General features: G+C 37.4%; 1 protein-coding gene across 2 annotated transcripts in view; it reads right to left on the bottom strand.

The window, feature by feature from the left end:
* clockb (clock circadian regulator b) overlaps nucleotides 1-23585 on the bottom strand; it is a 49580-nt gene that overhangs the window by 25319 nt on the left and 676 nt on the right. For both annotated transcript variants that reach the window (XM_079813376.1, XM_079813375.1), the window contains exons 2-18: nucleotides 23077-23186; nucleotides 19782-19841; nucleotides 17294-17442; nucleotides 15878-15969; nucleotides 15607-15696; nucleotides 15383-15500; nucleotides 15111-15224; nucleotides 14696-14814; nucleotides 14460-14542; nucleotides 14256-14362; nucleotides 14021-14168; nucleotides 10155-10230; nucleotides 9274-9415; nucleotides 7602-7693; nucleotides 7379-7495; nucleotides 3936-4082; nucleotides 3620-3847 (exon numbers count right to left, since the gene is read on the bottom strand). In XM_079813376.1, the coding sequence (XP_079669502.1) occupies nucleotides 3620-3847; nucleotides 3936-4082; nucleotides 7379-7495; nucleotides 7602-7693; nucleotides 9274-9415; nucleotides 10155-10230; nucleotides 14021-14168; nucleotides 14256-14362; nucleotides 14460-14542; nucleotides 14696-14814; nucleotides 15111-15224; nucleotides 15383-15500; nucleotides 15607-15696; nucleotides 15878-15969; nucleotides 17294-17442; nucleotides 19782-19841; nucleotides 23077-23093 (1899 nt within the window). In that variant the 5' untranslated portion in view covers nucleotides 23094-23186. The remainder of the gene's footprint in view (nucleotides 1-3619; nucleotides 3848-3935; nucleotides 4083-7378; nucleotides 7496-7601; nucleotides 7694-9273; nucleotides 9416-10154; nucleotides 10231-14020; nucleotides 14169-14255; nucleotides 14363-14459; nucleotides 14543-14695; nucleotides 14815-15110; nucleotides 15225-15382; nucleotides 15501-15606; nucleotides 15697-15877; nucleotides 15970-17293; nucleotides 17443-19781; nucleotides 19842-23076; nucleotides 23187-23585) is intronic.

The following is a 23585-nucleotide window of genomic DNA, read 5'->3' as shown; positions in this document are numbered from 1 at the left end:
AAAATGAGACAAGGAAAAACTACGTCATCCATTTAGATGATGTCGCCACATGAAGTGGAAGATAAGAGATTATGTCATTGTTAATGAGCTTTTTTAAAAGCAACTTGTAGGCAATACACAGCTAAAGATACTGCTTATACCATAAGTTAACAACTGTAAATCAATCTTTTTTATGTTGTGATTGGCGTCATATACCTTTAATACTAAACACTGCACCTTTGATAAATTTATGAGGATCTATTGACAGAAATGCAATACAATATACTTAACTATGTTTTCAGTGGTGTATAAAGACCTTACATAATGAACCGTTATGTTTTTATTACCTTAGAATGAGCCATTTCTATCTACATACACCGCAGGTCCCCTTACAGTGAGGTCGCCATTTTGTGGCATCATGTTTATACAGTAGCCCTTAATGGACAAACTTCTCTACAGAGCGCTAGTCACTCTTTGCTCTCTCCGACAACTACATTTTTGTCCTGTGTCGGCACCCGTTGCTTTTCTATGCGCTTCGAAAGGGAGGGGTAAGCGGTGGCTGATTGCAATTCACAATCTCACTGCTAGATGCTGCTAAAATTCACACACTGCACCTTTAAGTATTTATAGCTATATTAAAAAGCATAATTAATCTGTGTATACATTGATGTATGGGGGTCAGTAAGATTCTTTTTTGTTCATAAAAGATGCATTAAGCTGATTTAAAGTGACAGTAAATACTTTAAAAGATTTTTAATTCAAATAAATGCTGTTCTTTTGAACTTTCTATTAAAAGAATCCCGATAAAAAGCAGCAGAACTATTTTTAACATTGATAAACTGATAAATCATTGAGAAATCAGCAGGGCTCCAGACTAACTTTTTCCACTAGGAGCACAGTGGCCCCCAACTGAAAATTTTAGGGGCACAACCAGAAAATTTAGGGGCGCACACCGTAAATCAACATGCTAACCAAATCTACTAATTTGCACTGTATTACTAATAGGGATGGGTATCGTTAAGGTTTTAACGGTATTACTACTCTTACCGATACTGCTTATCGATCCGGTACTTTAACGGTATTCTTATCGGTTCTTTTAATTATACAGTTACAGTTTTTAATGAAAAAAAAAACAAAAAAAAAAAACATAATTGAAACCATAATTAACATGGCTTTATAATCTGAAAAGTAAAATATCTATAGCAAAAGAAACAGCAATGTTTGAACAAAAATATAAAACATATATTTGTAAATGGACCAGTGTGCAGGCATTCGGAAGGTCTGCTAACATTAATATTACTTAGAAAGAACAAACCTACAAAGACATCTAATAAACCTACAAAGAAATCTAATAAACCTACAAAGAAATCTAATAAAGTAATGAAATGTAAAATAACACTGCATAGTTTTCACTGTATTGATGGAATAATGCTTATAAAAGCTAAAGATATTCATTCAAGAGATGTGAATATTTGCACTTTGTCTTTTGTTCATTTCGAATTAATGGCTCAATCGTCAGCAGGTTTATTAGATGCTGCCCGTTTAAGACCGAATGCAAAACTAATAATATCATATTCTCCTATTTCTCCGAACTATTTACGCCCATTTAAGATATAAACTGTCAAAGTAACTACTCTCCAATCCGGTCATTTTGACACAGGCTATTTGTTGTGCATTTGATGGTTTAGACGCGCACACAAAGCCTAAAATATTAAGTGCAAGTCCAGTCGGTCCATTTCACAGCACACACGCATAAGCCGCCTTGAAGTTGGAAACAGCGTCTCTTTGCGCGGCTTATTGTGCATTTAATAGCTCTTTATTATCAAACACATCCCACAGTTTGGCAACAGCGGAGACTGCAGTTTACAACAATCACTGATTCTGACGTTAAGTTTAGGTTTAGGGAGAAATGCCAGCGCTGTGAAGGGAAGGATGTCGCGCTCGACGGAACACGGCTATAGGAATAGTTTTACCTCATATCTTCTTTTTATAATTATTGGAAGCCGAAATCGAAAATAAAATTATTTTAATATCACAGCACATCCCTAAAGTTTAAGCAGACTAAACTTTTGTGTAGTTCTCTTGGCCATCGTTACTCATTGAGCTGACTGACGTGTTGGGTTCGCTGTAGCTCCACGTGAGAGAGCTCGCTCGCTTTCTCTCTCTTCTGGATTGCGAATAGCAAAAATTCATCACGGACAAATGGTTTAATATTATCTCATATAGAAACGGCTGGGAAAGATAGAATTTGACAGATATAACGTCTATCAATTATAAATAGTATGTGTATTTTCTTCATTTCTCCAGTACCGACAGCAGGCAAATTTACTGGTCGCACATGTGCGACTGGATGTAAAATTCAGTCGCACACTCTCAAATTTTAGTCGCAAAATGCGACCATTTGGTCGCAGTCTGGAGCCCTGATCAGCATACTAGAATGATTTCTGAAGGATCATGTGACACTGGAGTAATGATGCTGAAAGTTCAGCTTTGCCATCACAGGAATGAATTATATTTTAAAATATATTAAAACAGAAAACAGTTCTATTAAATTTTAATAATAATTTCACAACATCAACTTTTTCCTATTTTTTTTATTAAATAAGTGCAACTTTGGCGAGCATAAGAGACTTTAAAAATATAACCGACCCCAAACTTTTAAAGTGATAGTGTACATGCATAATATATATAAAACTATATAAATTGACTGAATCTGAAATACTGAATTGTGACCAAAATTCAGATTTCATCATACATTAAATTTTTTTAAATAGGGGTGTGTACGAAGTGTCGAATATTCAATCTGCAATTATTCGAAAAATAAAAACACTATTAAAAATTTTGCTACATATGTTGCTTTGCTTGCCATAAATGCAGTGCAATCAAAAGTACTCAAACTAAAACTCACTTATAACTAAATGCACAGGGTGGCGCTGTGGAGCGTGTGAACAAGTTGGATGTATATTAAATCACAGAATGTCGTCTGCCTCTAGGCGCAGTTTGGAATTACTTTGATCAAATGGATCAACATGTCATGTGGAAAAATTGTCGGGTGAAATTCAGTTATCATAAATATCACCACCATGAAATCACATGAAATCCAAACACCGGTCGAATGAGGAAAGACAGCAGCTGTGCATCACTGCATTCACGAAGAACAGAAAAAGCGCTGGAATAATCTTCGCTTCGCAAACTGTTATCTGTGTCCCTGCAAAGTCTGTCTGCGGAGCACATTTGATCTTTTTTTCCCCTCAACATGAACATGTGAAACAAAATAAAAACGATAATCATATTCTGACTCGAGTGTATATGCATGTTCTGCATGATAACTGCCGAAGTCTGCTTTATTAGCGTTTTCTGCGTTTCTCATCGTTTGCTTACACACATAGTTTAATTTTCAACTAAGAAAATCTCACGATATAATGTAAGTTTGTTGTGTAGCCTATATTTGCTGATAAGCTTGTTCAGAAACGGTGACAAAAATATAAATGACAAAAAAAAACTTCAGCTTTCTCGTTAAACTTCATTTAAATAAATATTTGTTTTTTTATGAGCCCAAATATTCGCATACAATATTTTTGAAAAATACCCATCCCTACTTTTAATAAACAATCATAATCAAAACAAAAAACAAACTCACCTGTGTCACAGAAGAACCCTGTAGATTCTGCTGAAGGGAATGAGGAGCCTGTTGCTGTGGAAGTGCTTGGTGCTGTGGAACAGTCCCACTGTGTGCAGTACTTGTCACATTTTGGCCCTGTATAGCTATTACCCCAGTCTGTGCCCCTACCCCTAGAATGTTATTCTGTGCTCCTCCAACTTGAGGCAACTGTAAGCCGAGTCCACCTCCCGACTGCTGCAATATCATCTGAAAGACACCATTTTAAATCACATGCTTCTGTTACCATGAAAACAAAACGGTCAATAAGAACATTCACACAATTATGCGCGTGTACCTGAGTTCCCGGTCCCTGCACTCTCTGCAGCTGCTCATGAATCTGTCTCAGTTCCTCCTGCTGTTTCTGAATGTTCACCTCTATCATGCGTGTCCTCTGCTCCAGTTGCTCCTTTAGGTGCTGCATCGCATTCAACTGCGCAGAGAACTACATTCAGAAAGCACAAAGATAAAAATTGTGTCCTTGGGGGTAAACAAATTAAATTAAAGACATTTAAATTGCGGCTTATATATATATATATATATATATAAATAAATATGTTTCATATTATATCACAGATGTAACATTATATGCCACCGATATGAACGTGCGCCAACGCGTCTCACAGAGTGTGAATATTCACACCAAATTATGTCAAAAAGCCTGTCTTGTTGAGTATTATCGTGAACAAAGTCGGGCATGTCTTAAGTGAACGTAAACATGACACCGCCAGCGTGTTTGGTCTTTTTCACAAGTTTTATGGCCCACAGAATATCTTGTAGTATGAATATCTGAACATGCAATAACAACGCAAAAGAACAGAGCCTCTGTTTTATTCTAGCTTCATGCATTCTTTTTTTATCAACACTTGAGGTTTCATAAAAAAAGCAACCTTTTGAGAAAATCATGTTTTTGTCAAAGACTAAGTTGTATACAGATGGGATTCAGAACGATGATACAAATACAGAAAGTAAATCAAGTCCATCAACACCCCCAAAAGCTTCACAGTCCTAACCACTTCCTGGGTCGACATTTTATTTATATTATTTTATTTAACATTAGGCAGTTTTGATTTATATGCTGTTTAATGTTGATGATCGCTTTATTTTTCATATGCATCTGCTTGTATGATAGTGATGGCTAACAGACAAATGGCAATCCACCTGTCACTCAAAGTGTCCATGCCTTTAATTATGCAGAACTTTAAGGCTTAATATAATTGAAAAGAATGAGTTATAAAGAAAAATTCACAGTTGTCATGAAGGGCAAAATTAGCTGTATAGAACAAAACCATAATTTGTACCAGACTGTAAACATGTTTTTTTCTGCTTTAAAGTTTGGCATTTTAACATAGGCTCCAAAAAGGAGCAGAATCTCATTGAGCCCTGTCTCTAGCGGCCAGTCGATGAATTGCAGTTTAAGTCACTTCCTTATTGGCTTCTTGGTGTGAGATCGCTCGTTTCTGCTTCTTCTTCGCCTCTGTTTTGATCTGGAGATTCTGTACTCATTCAGGAGATGAATAATAGCACCCCCTACCGTGTAATAGTGAAAACATGTAAAGCCAGAAAATGAAGCCTTTTCTCATAAAAGACGAGATAACAAAAGCCAGAAAAAAATATCACTCACTGCTCTTGACTGAATAACTTTAATAAGGGTTAATCTATATTAATATAGAGAAGACTATGAAGTGATATTTTTTTAAACATTTTAAACTTACACTACATGGCTAACCTGCTTTGGAGCAGGTTTTATTCTGGGTTAGAGATCGCAAACCCAAACTGGACCAATCAGCTGCGAGACAAGTGCCTTCTCAAACTTTCGCTGCAGCAGCAGTGTTTATTCCAGCCTTGTAAATGCATTCAATTTCATGATATTTTTTCAGAATGATCTCTTAAAGGTCCCATGGCATGAAATTTTCATTTTATGAGGTTTTTCAACATTAATATGAGTTCCCCTAGCCTGAATATTGTCCCCAAGTGGATAGAAATGTTGATCGGTGTAAACCCGAGTTCTGGCTGTCTTTCTCTGCCTTTGAGAAAATGACAGGCCAGACGAGCCAATCCTGAAGTCTCCTGGTTTGACGTCCAAGCAGGAACGGTTTCCTCCCTTTCCTCCACCCAGAGAATCTGGCACGCCCATGCAAACGCTAGAGAGATCATGGGTTGTGAACGAGTGAACGCTGGCAGTTTCTCAGTGTTTGGATGTACAAATGAAAACAGAAGTCTTTTTTCAGTTCCTTCTGATCTGTGATCAGTGATTTCTGATGTGTAGGCTAATTATTTATTATTCGTGCACACGCAGCGGCTTCTCTCTCTCCCGACAGAACGGTGTTTTCGTGTTTTCTATCTTGTGAGTCAGTGTTTTTGTACGTCCTCGTCGCGTCTATCGGTTCTAAAATGTGCATACAGTCATGAGTTTCTGCTCAACATCGGCAGAGACACATCCTTAGAGATAAACCTCACGCACGCCGAAGCTTGGCCTTCATCATCCCCGACCCCCAGTACTGCATCTGGCCCACAGCGGAGGCACCAAACGCGGCGCGAGATTAAGCAGAAGGGGGGTAAGCGTGAGGGTATCTGTAGCCAGCCTAGCCCCACAATAAACTGGATTACATTCAATTACTGCTGTTGTGTCTTTGTTTGCGCTGTGTACTCAACGCGCGTCACTGACGCTTTTATTTTATTTTAGAAATAATGCTATTATCAACACTTACTTTTAACTCGTTCATCTCGACAGCTGTAATGGTACTTTGCATGTGTTACAAAGTTGGTAGAATAATGATGAAGACGGACTCGGTGTGACTGGGACGTGTTTATTCAGAACTCTCAGATACAAACACAATAAACTCGCGCTGACTGACAGCGCTCTCATAACTCAGTAGTTACTATAAATAACTTTGTTAGCAATCGCTGAGCTCCGTCTCCGTGATGTCCGGTTCGCGAACGAATCATTCTTTTGAACCAGTTCTTTTTAGTGAACCGAATCAGTTCACCAAATCGGACTGAATCGTTCTAAACGGTTCGCGTCTCCAGTCAGCGCTGATCTATAATTTACTAAAGTTACTAACTTTCTGACATGAGTGACAGCCCCTCCGACTAGAAATAGACTAATAACCTGAAGTATATGCTGTAACTACAACAGTTCAGACATGCTGAGAACTGATGTGAAGTGAACTCAGGTCCATCCGTCTCTCTGGCAGCAGCTCGTGCCTGCTCGTGCCTCGTAGACCAAGTTAAACCACGCCCCCTCCGCTCATTTAAAATGCAAAGATGTCAGCCAATCGCAACAGTGGGCGTTTTTACTGAAGTCTCACAGCAGACACGCCTCTTGAAGCAGGGCATTCAGCCACAGGGCAAACAGCAGTATAGAAAAAATGCCTTTTATTTCTAAATTATGACATTTTATGATGTAAAAGTCATACTAACAATATAAGTACACCTCAGGAAACATTATAAAATAATAGAAAAATGTCATGCCATGGGACCTTTAATCTTAAAAGTGAATTGCGCCATCTCTCTTGCGAGAAGTAAAATCAAACTGATGCTCTCCATGTTCCATGTGATTGGCTGTTTGCCGCACGTCACACTTTTCAGGTGATACTGCTGAACCAGATCTAAACGAGGTTAGATTTATCTAGATTGGTCAACTCTAAACCTACTCAAACTCAGAGCTTGTTAAGCTAGCTTCATGCAACAGGCCTTAAGTTGAACCTGCTGAACAAAAAAACAAAACTGAATTCTCACCAGAGCATTAGGTTGAACCTGCTGCTGTGGTTGAGGATGTTGTTGTTGTGGTTGATGTTGATGTTGGCTGATTTGGATCGGAGAGCCAGTTTGATTGGTGTTCTGAGAACTCATGGACTATCAAAACAAAGACATACTCATAGCAGCTGAGTAATTAAGGTTAAGTTAGAAGTGTTTTGTAAGATTATTAAATACTTTTTGTTGATGAAGAGGCAAGTCTCACCTGTGTGCTGACAGAGGAACGACGTTGGGGTGTCATATCAACAGAGGGCCGGGTTGGAGTGCTCACATCAGTCTGTAGCTTGGAGGGAGTTGCTGAGGAAATCAAACATGTTTTCAAACAGGCGCAAAATCAGGAAAACCCAAAAGAAAAAAACACTTTTGGTTTTAATCAGGGCTTGACATTAACACCCGACAAACTTTGATGTTGGCTTGAGAAACCTGAACCTTGTGTTAGGACTTGAACTCACATCGCCTGAAGCACAGCTGTGACATTTGTCAGAGCGCTATTGCTCTGAAATAACAGCTAATTTTGATACATGTGTCTAAGGTTTGTTATATTTCTTATATATTTTTTGCTTGTTCTAAATCAGATTAAGTAGCACAGTAAGATTAAATTTATTTGAATGCACTAGTGAGAGAGCAACAACGTGTGTGAATCAATCCTACCTGTCTGTCTCTCTACCACAGTAAAGCTGTGGGTTTTCCTTACTTCAAAAACAGAAAGAAATGCTATAACTTTTCAGGTTCTCATCTATTTTATTGATAGAGCACAGGATAGCATTGACAATGCGTTGAATAAATCACATGTTGGAAGGGTGTGCCCAGAAAGCAGCGTCTGGCGGCATGTGAATACTGAATTGAGCTCTCTTTCACGTCTTCTTGCGCTTGACCGGACAATTTCACACAAAATGTCAAAACGCTCATCTTAGCGAGTATCCAAGTAAACATAGTCAGTTATGTCTGTAAACAGTCGAGAAAGAAAACTCATTTGTAACAGTATCAATATATTGGATCCGTGCATTGTCTTAAAGTGACAGTAGCCCTTAAATTCCTGCTGCTGTCTGTTTTTAATGTTAATCAAACTCACAATAAAACCTGAATGGTATCAACTTAACTTTTTTACCTTTAATTATGATTCATCTATATTTTATTTAATTCATACAGTGCTATTATGTGCTGTTATGCAGTACTTATGTGCTACTATGCAGTGCTATTTTACATTTGATTACTTTACTGTTAGATTTACCTGAAAAACATGAAAAGCACTGTTTAATTTGCATTCTATTGTGTTTTTTTGTGTTATTAGTTGTAGTTAGATTTTTGGTTCTTATTTTATTATAGTCTGTTTACTTGTCTTTAATAGTTTTTTTAAATGTATATTTTATATTATACTTATGTATAAAATATGTATTAGCCAATGGCGACTCGAGCTTCAGTGTGTCCGTAGAGGCTTCAATCTGTATATGAGGAGCGAGCTACTGTCTGTATATGTGTGTGTATGTGCTACAACAATGAAGCTGTGCATTAGTTTAGAACAACGATTATAATAGCTGTATAATAAACTGTTTAAAACATGCATTCACCCGATCAATATTGAGTAGGCTACCCAGATGGTATAAACAAACCTTTCTTGTGGAGCGCTCTCTGAGTATGCATTTTTTTTGTCATTTTAACTTATCCTGTGCCTCCCTCTATAGGACAACATTAGTATGGCAGCCAGTCTACAGGATTCTTGGGGTGTGTACAGTGGTCATTTACATTTAAAAGGACTGTAAATCTAGCTCAAGTAAATTTTAGCACGCCATAGTCAACTTTAATCATATAGAATATAATTTCCCAACAACAAAATTGTGGCCAATGAAAACGTGGCAAGCCCTTGTTTTAATGCTTACATGTGCAGGTGTTGTCAGAGACTGCGGTGTGTGAGGACTTGCGGGAGCTCCTTGAGGAGGTGGAGGGTGTGCGACTGTTACTGAAACGATCCAGCACCTCCTTCAGACTGGAGGTGTTCAACTGCGATTCACGGCCAGAAATCTGAGACGGATGCAGAGAGAGAGGAAAATTAAGACTAAAATATCTGTATTGGAGTTGATCAATGTTTATTTGCAATGACTGATATATAGAAAGCAAATGTGAGTGAGTGAGTGTGAGAGTGTGTGTGTGAGAGTGAGTGTGTGTGTGCGTGCGTACACACACACACACACACACACACACTTCGTGATTGGTTTATGTTTTTAAAAGTCTCTTATGCTCACCCAGGCTGCATTTTTTTAATCAAAATACCGTAAAACAGTAATACTGTGAAATATTATTCATTTAAAATGACTGTTTTCTATTTGTATTTAAAATGCAATTTATTCCTGTGATGTCAAAGCTGAATTTTCAGCATCAGTTTTCAGTGTCACATAATCCTTCAGAAATCATTCTAATATGCTGATTTGGCACTCAAGAAACTTTTATTATTATCAAATGTTGAAAACAGCTGACTTTTGATCAATTTAATGCATGCTTGTTGAATAAAAGTATTCATTTCAACTTTTGAAAAATAGTGTATATTTAAAATACTTTTTTTTTGGCAAATGAGACATGAATCTGTTAATCATTCTAGAGGCAGCCACAGTTAACCTCAAAATGATTAATGATCTGGCCATTTTTTACTAACGTCATGTAAAATACTTAATCACAATCTGCCTTAGATAAGCTTTTTAACAGCATATTCATTATACCACATTAGTTGACTATTTCTGAGAAGTTTCGGTCTCAAGCTTCCCACCTTGTCTCCAGTAAGCTCAGGGGGAGACTCCTCTATACCCATCTCTCTCCTCCGCTCCGCTCGAACCTCAGCATAACTACAAACAAAAAGAATTGAAAATAAGATCAGAACTGCAGAAAAGAGTGCAGAAATATAGGTTCAACTCAGGCCCTAAAAACTTGCTGATCTTGAACAGAGCTGGGGAGCAGAAAAATGCTGTTGCTGTGCAATGCAATAATGTTGAATGTTTATCTAAATATAGAGAGAAAGGCTCAATTTTCAATATATTGTCAAAAACGACAGATGAGAGTACAGGGAGTAGGCATGTGCCGGTATAAAATTTTCGTGTTGCGATTAATTGCCGAAGCTTTTATCACGGTATACGGTATTATCACGATATTGAAATTCGTTGCAAAAAAAGTGTTATCATATACACAGGGTTTAATAACTTTCTTATAACAAAAAAAACCAAACATTTAAATGCATTAAATCAATACACAAAAATGTATAAAGTAAACAAATATGTAAAACAGATTAAGTGCAAAAGAATTATAAAGAACAATAGGTAACACTTTACAATAAGGTCTCGCTAGTTAATGCATTAAAGGGTTAGTTCACCCAAAAATGAAAATTATGTCATTAATTACTCACCCTCATGTCGTTCGACACCCGTAAGACCTCCATTCATCTTCGGAACACAAATTAAGATATTTTTGTTGAAAGCTGATGGCTGAGAAAGGCTTCAGATAGGCCTCCATTGGCATTCAGTACATTTACACTCACAAGACCCATAAAAGGCACTTGAAACGTTGTTACATCTCACCACAGTGGCTCTATAATAATTTTACGAAGCGACGACAATAGTTTTTGTGCACAAAAAAAAAAATCAAAATAACTTTATTCAACCTCTTCTTGTCCTCCGTTTTGGCCTCTGCCGTGAACTCACGAAACACCATGACGCGAGAATATGACGTAGCGCCGGCGTTCGGGAATCCATGAAATGCACACTTTCGCCCCATTTTGAGAACTACGCCGAGACCTAAAGCACGATCAATGTAGAATTCAACAGCTTAGATACTCGCGTCTTCCTCTGCTTGTAAACAAATCGCTTCTGGGTCATGTGTCCGAACGCCGGCGCTACGTCATATTCTTGCGCATGCGTCGTGCAGGCATACACGGAAGACAAGAACAAGTTGGATAAAGGCGTTATTTAGATTTTTTTTGTGCGCACAAAAACTATTGTCGTCGCATCGTAAAATTATTGTAGAGCCACTGTGGTGAGATGGACTTTGTAACGACATTTTTAGTGCCTTTTATGGGTCTTGGGAGTGTACATGTACTGAATGCCAATGGAGGCCTATCTGAGGCCTTTCTCAGCCATCAGCTTTCAACAAAAATATCTTCATTTGTGTTCCGAATATGAACGGAGGTCTTACGGGTGTCGAACGACATGAGGGTGAGTAATTAATGACATCATTTTCATTTTTGGGTGAACTAACCCTTTAACATCAACAAATAGCTACATTTTTACAGTTATTATTTTTTGATAATGTTAGTTTAAAAAAAGCAACTGTTAGTGTTCGCTCAGGTCCATTAAATAATACAGTTACAACTTTTGATTTTAATAATGTGTTATTAAATGCTGAAATTTACATTTAAAGGGTTAGTTCACCCAAAAATGAAAATTCTGTCATTAATTACTTACCCTCATGTCGTTCGACACCCGTAAGACCTCCGTTCATCTTCGGAACAGAAATTAAGATATTTTAGTTGAAATCTGATGTCTCTGAAAGTCCTCCATTGGCTCAATGGTATTCTACACTGTCAAGACCCTTAAAAGGTACTAAAGACGTCGTTACAAAGTCCATCTCACTACAGTGGTTATAAAATAACTTTATGAATCGGCGACAATAGTTTTTGTGCGCAAAAAAATCCCTAAATAACGACTTACATAGTGATGACGATTTCAAAACAAAGCATCATGAAGGTTCGAAGCGTTATGAATCACTGAGCAGAATGATGATTCAGATCAAACTGCTGAAATTTGGCGATTCAAACCGCTGAATCGACTCAGTGATTCATAACGCTTCGAAGCTTCATGATGCTTTGTTTTGAAATCGTCATCACTATGTAAGTCGTTATTTAGGGTTTTTTTGCGCACAAAAACTATTGTCGCCGATTCATAGTTATTTTAGAACCACTGTAGTGAGATGGACTTTGTAACGACGTCTTTAGTACCTTTTAAGGGTCTTGACAGTGTAGAGTACCATTGAGCCAATGGAGGACTTTCAGAGACATCAGATTTCAACTAAAATATCTTAATTTCTGTTCCGAAGATGAACGGAGGTCTGACGGGTGTCGAACGACATGAGGGTAAGTAATTAATGACAGAATTTTCATTTTTGGGTGAACTAACCCTTTAACTAAGATTAATACACGTTTTAGAAGTATTTTTCATTGTCAGTTTGTTAATGAATGAACTAATGTTAAATAATAGAGCCTTATTGTAAAGTGTACGACTGAATAACAATCAGAACATATTCAAACAATATCTAGGGCATGTAATTTAGTCCAGATTAAAATATAAAATGTTTAAGTTTGAAAATGAATAGCCTTAAGTCTTTAAGTATTAGGTTTTTGGTTATGTGATGAGATTTGTTTACGAGGATTACCGGGGAAACGGCTGCATTTCTGCTGTTCCGTCAGCGCCCTCTGCTGTCAGAGAGTGAATGTGCGTTTCATTCAGGGCATGTCCTTCTCTCGTTCCGCCATGTGCTCGGCACATTGGGTTTTGTTTACATCGGTGTGCGTTCCTCTTTGACATATTGTTCATTTTAAACGGTTGATGGGTAAAGTATTCTTAAAATGCATTCTAAAAATCGGAATAATTCGTAAGAAATAATTATTCACGGTTTTTTGAAGTGCCCTCAATAACAATATTGTGCATGTTCATTATTGCTATATATTGTATTACCGTTTACCGGCACATGTCTAACAGGGAGTTTACGCAAGCTACCAGTGTGCTAGAATCACTCCCGGTATTGTGAACAGCAAAACAGAAATGCTGCATTACCTGCACAAACATCTGGATAAACCACTGTTTGATTTTAGACTGGTTATATTCAGGTAAACAACGTGACCAAACGTGCCGCACACGTCCTGAAAAGTGAAGCCAAAGCATCTTGATCGCTCCCAGGTGGTTGGTCCCAGTATAGCTCATAAACCCCGCCCCCTTCATGTATTCTGATGGGACATAAACAAACTAAACAATCAAATTACACTTTAAACAATTTTTTTCCAAAGATGGACTCTGTCATTTTAGGTAGCTTTTATGACGCTAAGTGTTCGTTTTTTAAAATAAGTTTGGGCTTAGTTAGTTATTTGATGCTATAAAAACGAGATTGTGACGTCATGATTGACAGCTTCTCTGAGCGAAGTTGTCACTGAGGCACCAACTGACTTTTTTCATGATTTTCAGAAGGAGATTGGAGCTTTAACTTTTATTTCTACATTTCCACAGCTGTTTATTTCACACTGACATAATGAGTTGCTCTGCAGCATACTGTACTAACAGATACTGCGGGAGTGTGGGCAGGGTTTTGATATCGCGGCTCTACTTCCTGCTCTCTACTGTGCAGACTCATGTCCCGAGGTCACTACTGCGCAGACCCAGGTCCCAAATCTGCGCCATATTCGGACATTTGCGGCTTCGCTTTTCTTCAGTGGAAGGTAGTAAAGCGCCATCATCCATCTTTTTTACAGTCTAGGGTTGCGACAGTCTCCAGTTCGCCTGGCCGAGCACAGGCTCTGGCTCCTGAACAGCATGGGTAATGAATGCAGGGGTATCTTTGGTTGGTTGATGTAGACATTTGTGTGCCTCTGCGTACCTCACAACAGTGTGCGTGCACACAATGAACTCTGGTCGTGAATTCCACTGGTGATAGGTGATGTAGTAGTTAGTCTGGAGCCAAATCCATTGCTGCCCTTTAGTTAAAAAGCGATAATAACACGATTTCCCTTTTCCAAACTGCATTACTGCAAGCAGACATATACAGGGAAAGAGATATGAAGAATGCGGTACCTGATGAAAGTCTCAAATATAATTGTGTGTGTTATACTCACAATGCTCATGGCATTTGGCCAGTGAATGCAGGTCGTCTACATGATAATAGTCATAGCCTGACGTTCCCAACACCTCAAACGGCATATAGCCAATGATAGGTGGTGCTCTGTAACACAACAACACACAGACACCTCATTGAAGAAAAAAACAGGACGATGAGTTACAAACATGGAGAAAGTGATATAGTGAATAAGTATGAAAACCTGTGATCTAATAGGAGGAATTTCCACTCCAGACTGTGTCGAGATGTGAATTCCTCATAGGGCTCCTCCACCATGCACATCTCCTGTACACAAATCAATTGTGTCAATATTAGTGTGTTTACACCAGTGATAGCTTATTATGATGCGTGCCTATAGTAGCCTGCTTTCAGAGAGAGTATTTTTTTCTAACGCAGATCTACTTTTGCTCTGGATTTTCTGATTGATCATCAGCTTACTTTGATAAATTGGGGTTTGGCAAGCCTCACAGTCGCAATAAAACAGACTTGATCATCGAAGGCCGGCTGCAACGAGCGCTGCAAAATTCCCTCAAGGCCATTCCGGGTTGCATTAGGCACTGAGAGAAGAGGGGGGAAAAAAAGGAGATTTGTGTAACGAATGCAGTCAACATATGGTTTCGTATTCAGTCAGTCTAGATCAGGGTTCCTCAAACTCTGTCCTGGAGGGCCACTGTCCTGCAGAGTTTAGCTCCAACCCTGATCAAACACACCTGAGCAAGCTAATCAGGATCACTAGAAAATCACAGGAAGGTGTGTTTGATTAGGGTTGGAGCTAAACTCTGCAGGACAGTAATCCTCCAGGACCGAGTTTGAGGAACCCTGGTCTAGATCAAGAGGAAAAACAAACACTCACTGTTGGCAAGTGACTTAAAGTTGCCAATAAACTTGACATTTTCATACACGGGCGGTTTCTTGGGATCCACAGAACCTCTGAGCACGTGACAACAAAATTCCATCTTGTTCTTGGCTAAGAAAAACACAAACAAACCGAAAAAACACATTAGGCGCATGACAATATAAACTGAGATGACTGTTAGAGTGAAAATATGCCCACACATTCGCACAGAGATTTTAAAATACCACAGCAAAAAAGATATCTGGAAGAGATTGAGGCTGGACACTCACACTTGGGGTAATCAGAGTTGAGTTTTTCAATGTCTGGGTGTGAGGCCAGCGCTTTATACACTTCTCCGTGCTCCCCCAATGGAAGAAAGCTCAAAAGGTTCTGATCCACCAGGTCTGACTGAAACAAATATGATTACATATGAACATACAAAAATGTAACAATGCCAGGACACTATTTGAATGGACTTCACACAACTAAACACACACATACTCTCTTCACTTACAGGCAGATGCTCAAGCAGAGAGGTTACGCTTTCCGAGACGTAAATGATGTTTCCGTCTGTCAGCATCACAAGGAAAAACCCATCCAGCGCCTGAAAAAACACACAATACTTAAACAGCTCAAATTCTAAACAACAAATTTAATGTGATGTATGAAAAATCATAAACATTAAACATGAATGAGGATGCACTCATATTCTATTAGTGGAAACATCTTTCACAACAGGAAGAAACAAAAGAGAAAGACACATTTTGCCCAAACCGGGGTCTCACCTCTAGCATCAGCTGTGTAAACTCCTCATTGCTAAGAAATGGTGGTTTCCAATCCTGCTTGATCTCACTCGACTCAGATTGTGCAGCATTTTCTGTTTGTGAACACAAACACTTCCTTGTAAATAGTTTACCTAGGATCTGATCTGTATGTCTCAGTAGATTAGAGACTACGCTATCTTTAAAAATTTGGGTCTGAAAGATTTTTTAAATGGTAAAAAATTGTTTCTTCTCACCAAGGTTGCATTTATTCGATGAAAATACAGTCAAACTAAATATTACTACAATTTAAAATAACCATTTTCTATTTTAATATACTTAATTTAATTTATTCCTGGGACGTCAAAGCTGAATTTTCAGCATCATTACTCCAGTCTTCAGTGTCACATGATGCTTCAGAAATCATTCTAATATGCTAATTTGCTGCTTAAGAAACATTTCTCATTATCATCTATGTTTTTGTGGAAACGGTGATGCTTTCTTTCAGGATGATTTGTTTCAAAAGAACAGCACATTTTTAAAAAAAAGAATTTTTTTGTAAAATTATAAATGTATTTACTATCATTTTGATCACTTTAATGCACCCTTGCTGAATAAAAGTATTTTCTTTAAAAAAAAAAATATTTTAAAAGGTAGTGTATTACAGTGTTTGACATTACAGTTCTGAATGGAATACTACTATAGCAAAATATCTCTAGCTAACTAAATATGTACTAATACAACTAAATAATAAAAAAGTACAGTGCTTCCTTCCTACAGTATTCCTTTTTTTCTTCTTCAAAATTACATTAAATATAATTTCCTTTGTTTTTTCACTGTAGATTGAAAAAGCACTGCAGTAGTATGCAGCTTTGTTGTCACCGCACCTCATTACACAGCATTTTTTATTCACGAGTAAAGTCCCGTTATGACAGAAATTAAAAAGGATATTTAACTTATGTGTGGAAGAGGTTACAAATCAGTGGTGATATAATTGTGAATCTGGAATGGAAGGTTAAGTATATTGCATTATGGGATTCTGTGTGGTATGATCTGGTTTATACTGCACACTTTTGCCTGCACATTTTTGTAGGTCATCCAGGTATTCCATACATACAGAAAACTAGCATAAAGCTCACAACACACATTCTTCAAAAATAATAGTAGTACGGTAGTAGAATTGCATGATTAATGAAGATTACAATTATGGCTGTGATAAGTTAATAGTGAAAAGTGATGATTACAGCATTCCACTTAGAAGTAAATCACATGGCATTATGCATTTGTCTATTTTCTAGGTTTTATTTGCAACAGTTGAAAACTATAACCAATCACATACATCTGTTGTACGCATGGAAAAACAATAATGCAGATCTGTAATTATTCCAGTGCACTGCAAACAACAGATCCCTCGGTTGTTCTGTCCAGAACTTGCCTCACCTTTGTGCTTGTGCAGATAGTCTATGCTTTTCTGCAATACTGTAGATTTGTCCATCTTGCGTGTGACTCCGGGCAACATGGTGCCAAGTTCTTTAATGAGGACATTAAACTGGTCTCGCCTTTTCTTCTCTGACTTATTTCTCGAAACTCTGTAATAATAGAGATATAATATAAGATAAAACAACAAAGCAGAAGACAAGGCTGCAAAATTATTCATTCTTAATTTTTCACTTTAGAGTAGGGATGCTGACGATTAATCGGCGATCAATTAATTGTCAATAATAACTGAATCTATTAAACTTATCAATGATAAGAATCGATTAAGCAAGGTCATTAGTGTGTGCAGTTTTGAGGTGCCTGCGGCTCATGCGAAAAACACGTGAAAACACACACACACGAGGAAAAAAAAATTAAGCATGAAACATATTAATGTCTTCAACCCAACCAATGTTTATTTCGAAACATAATTAACCAAGGGACCCAAAAAACCCTCAAAACAAGTGATTTTACTGAACAAGTAACAAGTAATGAAAACACTCATGATCCAGACGTGATCGGATCCCGGAAGTCCTATAGCTTTAGCAGAGCAACATGTCATGTTACTCCGTGATCTACGCATTGTCTTATGTTGTGTTTGGGCTTGTTCGAGACCACCTGCTCAAAATAAAGATATGCAAGAATCTACTATGGCTAACTAATGTTTCACAATGTTACAAACCAAAATGTGGCGCAAAAGCATCATAATGTGTACACGTGCGTCGGTGGCAATTTTTCACACGAATACTTGGCATAGTTTGGTCTCTGACTGAAACAGCTTGTTGTATTCTGCTAGTTGGGACCTTTTCAACGATGATAAGTCTATCTGTTATGTAGGCTACTATGATTTTCAGGCTATGAAAATGTCTTCTAATGTCAGCAAATTTAAAAGCACTTGTTTAGTGGTGGTCATATTCCCTATATTCATTGTAAAGCCAAGCTTCTTGGCACCTATTTTGTGTTGGTTAAGCAAGTGGTTGTTAACAACCTAGTAGTATCCTAACACCCACCCACCCTTGAGTTTTTAATCAAGTTAGCAAGTTTTATGATGCATTCAGACTCATTCCAGTCTGTTATGCCATTTTCCATTTTCTTTTTACGGTTCATGAAATAAGTGAACACCATAAGCATGACATTAAGATGCTGTGTCAAGATAAAACAAATTCTTATGCTGCGTTCACACCAAACGCGAATAGAGCGTCTGGCGCGAGTGATTTCAATGTTAAGTCAATTGAAAGGCGCGTTGACGCGCGTCTGGCGGTCTCGCGGCGCGGAAGGCGCGTTTCGCGCGGCGCAAAGGACGCGAATCCGCCTCATTCGCACGTCCAGTTCGCGCGAATGGCGCGAATTGGACGCGAATTGAGCGTCTTGCGCGACACGCGCGTTACACGCGAATGGTGCTTTTGTGCATTCACGCGTTTGAAGCGAATTCGCGTCTGACGCCCGAGTTGAAAAATTTGAACTTTGCCGTCAATTCGCGCCGCGTTAACCAATCAGGAGCCTGCTTGCTGCTGTCACGTGGTAAAGTGACGTGTATGAGAAACCCTGCATAAATTAAAAATAGTACTATTGTGTCACAAAATGTAGTTTTAAGACTTTTTAAGGTGGGAATGTAGTTGTTTATAGCTCAAATATGTGGTTTATTTCTAAAGAGAGCGCTTATAAATCTTGTGTTTTTGGAGTTGTGAGATCCAGGCGATCACCGGGCAATCACTGCTCATAACCCCGGCGAAGGCAGCCTTTCCTCGGCCAGTCCTTCTGGCGTCTGCCGCTGGCTCTGATGTCCTGTAGTGGTTCGTTTTGTGTAGATCTAACGGCCGAGCTTTGCTCTGATGAATCTATAATTTGTTGTCCGCCAAATCGTTTTGACTGAGGGCAAAGAGAAGTTTCATAACTTTATATTTTAAGGATATTTAAACATACATGCAGTGAAGATAATGTAGGAGTTGCCTGGACCACATTTGTGTGGCTATTAATGCTTAATATATATTTTTAATGAAAATGAAAAGAGGCAGAGTGGTGTTTTATGACATATTTCTCCTGGAGTGCCTTGAACGTGCGTCAATTTCGCTTCCAGCGCTCGATTTCTACGCGCGTCCAATTCTCTGCGGACGCGCGAATGCATTCAAAGTGTTCGCGCGTGAAACTAGACGCGGTGGACGCGATTTTGACGCTCAATTCGCGTTTGGTGTGAACGCAGCATTAAGCTTACAAAAATGCTTGGGCTTATGTCTATATGCAATATTTTGCGATGTAAGAATACGTCCTGTGTGGTTTTTACATACAAATGCTCATAGTGTACGTGTAAAAAGGAGTGTTGTATTCTACTACTACGGACCATTCCATCAACATGCCAACTATGTGATGTGTATGATGTTTATACCCATTTCTATTATGATAATATTTCATATTATAAAACAGAAGAACAACTCAAATTTGCAATTTAACTCACCGTTTTGCCTTATCTTTCTCATCTTCCTCCATCAGCCCATCAAAAATACTTTCATCATCCCTAAAACAGGGAAAATAAACAAATCTATTCTCTGTGTGAAAGAAAATAATTTTCATTTTCTTTAAATCAATTACATGTCTATCAGGGGAGTTTCCTCCAAGGAGGCAAGGGAGGTAGTGCCTCCACAAAAAATTGGATTAGAAAATAATGATTATAAAATAAAAGAATACAAATATTACAGCAGCAGGTAAAGTTATCTCTCTTGCCTCCCCTGAGCCCATTGAGTTTTAACAGACCCCTTAAAACATGCGGTGGGTTTGGAGGGGGGTGATCGAGAATGAATGGGGGAAAGTCACATAAGAGGATGCAAAGCCTTCATCGCACTATAACTGGATATGATTGGTTCTTGTGATAAATCCTGCCTCTTATTTTCGTGCTCATATGCGAATCGGTATGTATGAACAACATTATGGCGCTAATGGGAAGACTAGTTAAAAAGTAAGTAAACAACAACACCACCAATTAGATATCATTGCTTTATGTCACGTCAAAATCAAAGATAAAATGGCCTGAAAACATGATGGCTGTTGAGGTTTTTTAGTGAGCAATCAGCCTGATGAAATTAAAGGTACGTTTTCGTGTTTTGACCGGTGTTTACCGAGTTTGATGACTGATAACACGAAAATAATTTCAATATTAAAAAGAAAAGCTGAACATCAGTTCACAAATAAAATATATTATTTTAATTATTACTGCCTTTAGTTATTATTTTGGAATAGATTTAAAAATGCTTAAACTAAATTGATGAGATTTATACTTAGTTTTAATAAATAGAACATTACATATTTAATGTAAATACAAAATAGGACAGAACGTGGGACACTGAAAATGCAAGTGTGAATGTGTTAACTTACTACATTTTAAATAATAATCCGGATTTCAACATATTGTATGTATACATGAATTCCTAGGGGTGTAACGATACATTGTATATCGAGATATCACAATATAAAAATGTGATAATATATCGTTGATGTAAACGATATGACTCGCGATACAGTTAGTTTTATCCAAGACTCAGCTTACTGCATTTATAAAGTATAAATCACCCAAAAATGTTAATTCTGTCATCTACTCTCCCTCGTTGTTTGAGATTTGAGATTGAGAAACCGATGAGATTTTCGTTCATCTATCAAATACAAATAAAGATTTTTTACAACACTTTACAATAAGGTTTAATTTGTTAACATTAGTTAATGTATTAACTAACAGGAACAAACCATGAGTAATACATTTGTTACTGTATTTGTTAATCTTTGTTAACATTAGTTAATAAAAATACAGCTGTTTATAGTTAGTTCATGTTATTTAACAGTGCATTAACTTATGTTACCAAATACAGCTTTTGATTTTAATAATGTATTAGTAAATGTTGAAATTAACTTTAACAAAGATTAATAGGCTAAATACTGTAGAAATGCAGTTCATTATTAGTTCATGTTAACTAATGTAGTTAACTAATGAAACCTTATTGTAAAGTGTTACCGATATTTCTGCGCCTCCATTTAAAGTCAATACCCCTAAAATGTAAAAGATCTAAAAAAAAAATATATAAAAAAAGTCATATGGCATCGTAAAAATAATCAATCAAGTGGTCTAATAATCCAAATCCAAATCTTCTGAAGAGACATGATGTCTTTAAATGACGAACAGATTTACAACAACGTGCATACTGTAGTAAACACGTGCGTTCAAACGACTGCAAGACGTGCGGAAACAACATGAGAGGGAGTAAATGAAGAGAGAACTTCAATTTTTGCATGAACTAACCATGTTGTGTTTTATTGTGTTTTTAGTTTTTGTAGAATGATGATTCAAAGCATTTTAGATAGTTTATTCTTATGTAAGTGCATTTATCTGCGCGGGTGGCTTGTCTGTGTAAAAGAGATTTGACGAATGCATGCATTGAAAGTACTGCGTTAGAAATTTCACAGAAAGTTTACAGAGTTTCAGTAACAGTACTACATTAAACTACTATGTTAAATATAATGCAAAGGGGCAATATTTGTGGGACCTGATAATGCCAAATGTCTGATTTTACAAGTAAAAAAAGGTCTTACATTATTTATAGGCATAGTATAATTCTGGATTCAGAATCTTGAATATTTTTATTCTCTGTCACCATTGTTTTACTTCTTTACCTGTTCTCTCTTAGGTTTCCTAATTCTAATTTCATGTAAAAAATTCTGTTTTATTGCTTAGTCATACAGAAGGTTCAATTAAAGGTGCACTATGTAACTTTTCCATCTACTAGAGGTCGAGCAAGGACGCTGGAACGATAGTTAATAAGATGAAGGCAACACACGCCTCGCGAGCAGCGGGACTTTTATGATGACACTTTTCCGGTCATGAGTAAGAGGTAACATAGCTTGTTTATCATATTAGATACATCTGAGTGTGTTGAAAATGATGTTATTACGTTACTCTGTGCGTTCGCTCTGCGGCTGCTATGACACTTGTTGCACACTGCAGTAAGAGTAAAGCGTTTCTGCAAAATAAAAGCGGAAACCGGGGGTAACGAAGATATGACGCCATCGACAGGCGATTCCCTCACACATCCCGGTTCCTTGGTTAAAATAGCAAAATACGATTTACAAATAGTTGGAAACATTTGGGATATTGTAAGTAGTACTCAACTGAACAAAATATATAACACTGGTCTAGTGGTTTTTGGATATTTTACTGAAAAAATATTACACCTTTAAATCTTGAAATATTGTAAATTCTTTATTAAGTTGTATGTACAACAAAGTTCCTGAAAATTGTTAATGTTTTGGGAAAAAATCTGTTATTTGAATTTCAGTTTCAAAAAACTTGTTCAAAATATCGTGATGCGGATCAGATCAACATCTATTGTTTAATTAATACTTATGGCACTTTTTTCCAAGTCTTCATTTGTTGTTTTTTTGTATTTTTTTTTTATAAATCGCAATAAATATCATACCGTGGACTTTATACCGAGGTATTATCGCACCATGCGATTTTGATATCGTTACATCCCTAATAATTCCAAACATAATTTCTGTTGTACTACTATATTAAAGATTCCGAATTATTCTACTGTTCAAAAGTTTGGGTTTGTAATAATATTTCACAATAATATTGTTTTTACTGTGTTGTTGCGTACTTAAATATAGCCTTGGTGAACATAAGAGACTTCTTACAAAGCATCAAATAATCTCATCAAGTCCAAACTTTTGAAAGGTGGTGTACGTGAATACAGTTTCAGCTTTACCTGTCTCTGGAGCTCATGATAACGCAGTCTCATGGATCAGTCTGGGATTAAAAACAACCTGACGCATTGGGAAGACATTGGAGAAGAGGGTCTGCCGCCAATGTGAAAGTCTGCAGACAAACAAAACAGAAGATAACTGGATGACAAATTAACAGTGTAGTTTAAAAGCCTACAGTTTCTGTGAATCTGTTTGGTCACTCTTTTATACAGTCAGTGGTGAAACTTAAGGTTAATTGATGGATACAGAGCTGGAGGCCACATGATCGCTTACTCAACAAAAATACAAGTTAGACAAATAAAAAAACAGAAAACATTAAAACATTTTCACTTCCTAACTCAAGTGTCACATTACAGAATTTAAAAGCCTCAAATGAAGTGCATTTTAAAGCATGCAGTTAGAAAGGTTAAACATTCTGCTCATCATTCCAGGTCAACCCAATAATTACATGTAAATTGCAACCCCAACAGCTGCTATAATAGACATTCCAATCATTCATTTACATCAGTCA

The sequence above is a fragment of the Gobio gobio genome (genome assembly GCF_949357685.1).
Source record: "Gobio gobio genome assembly, chromosome: 3".
Lineage (NCBI taxonomy): Eukaryota > Metazoa > Chordata > Actinopteri > Cypriniformes > Gobionidae > Gobio > Gobio gobio.
This window is presented reverse-complemented; position numbering and strand designations above follow the sequence as displayed.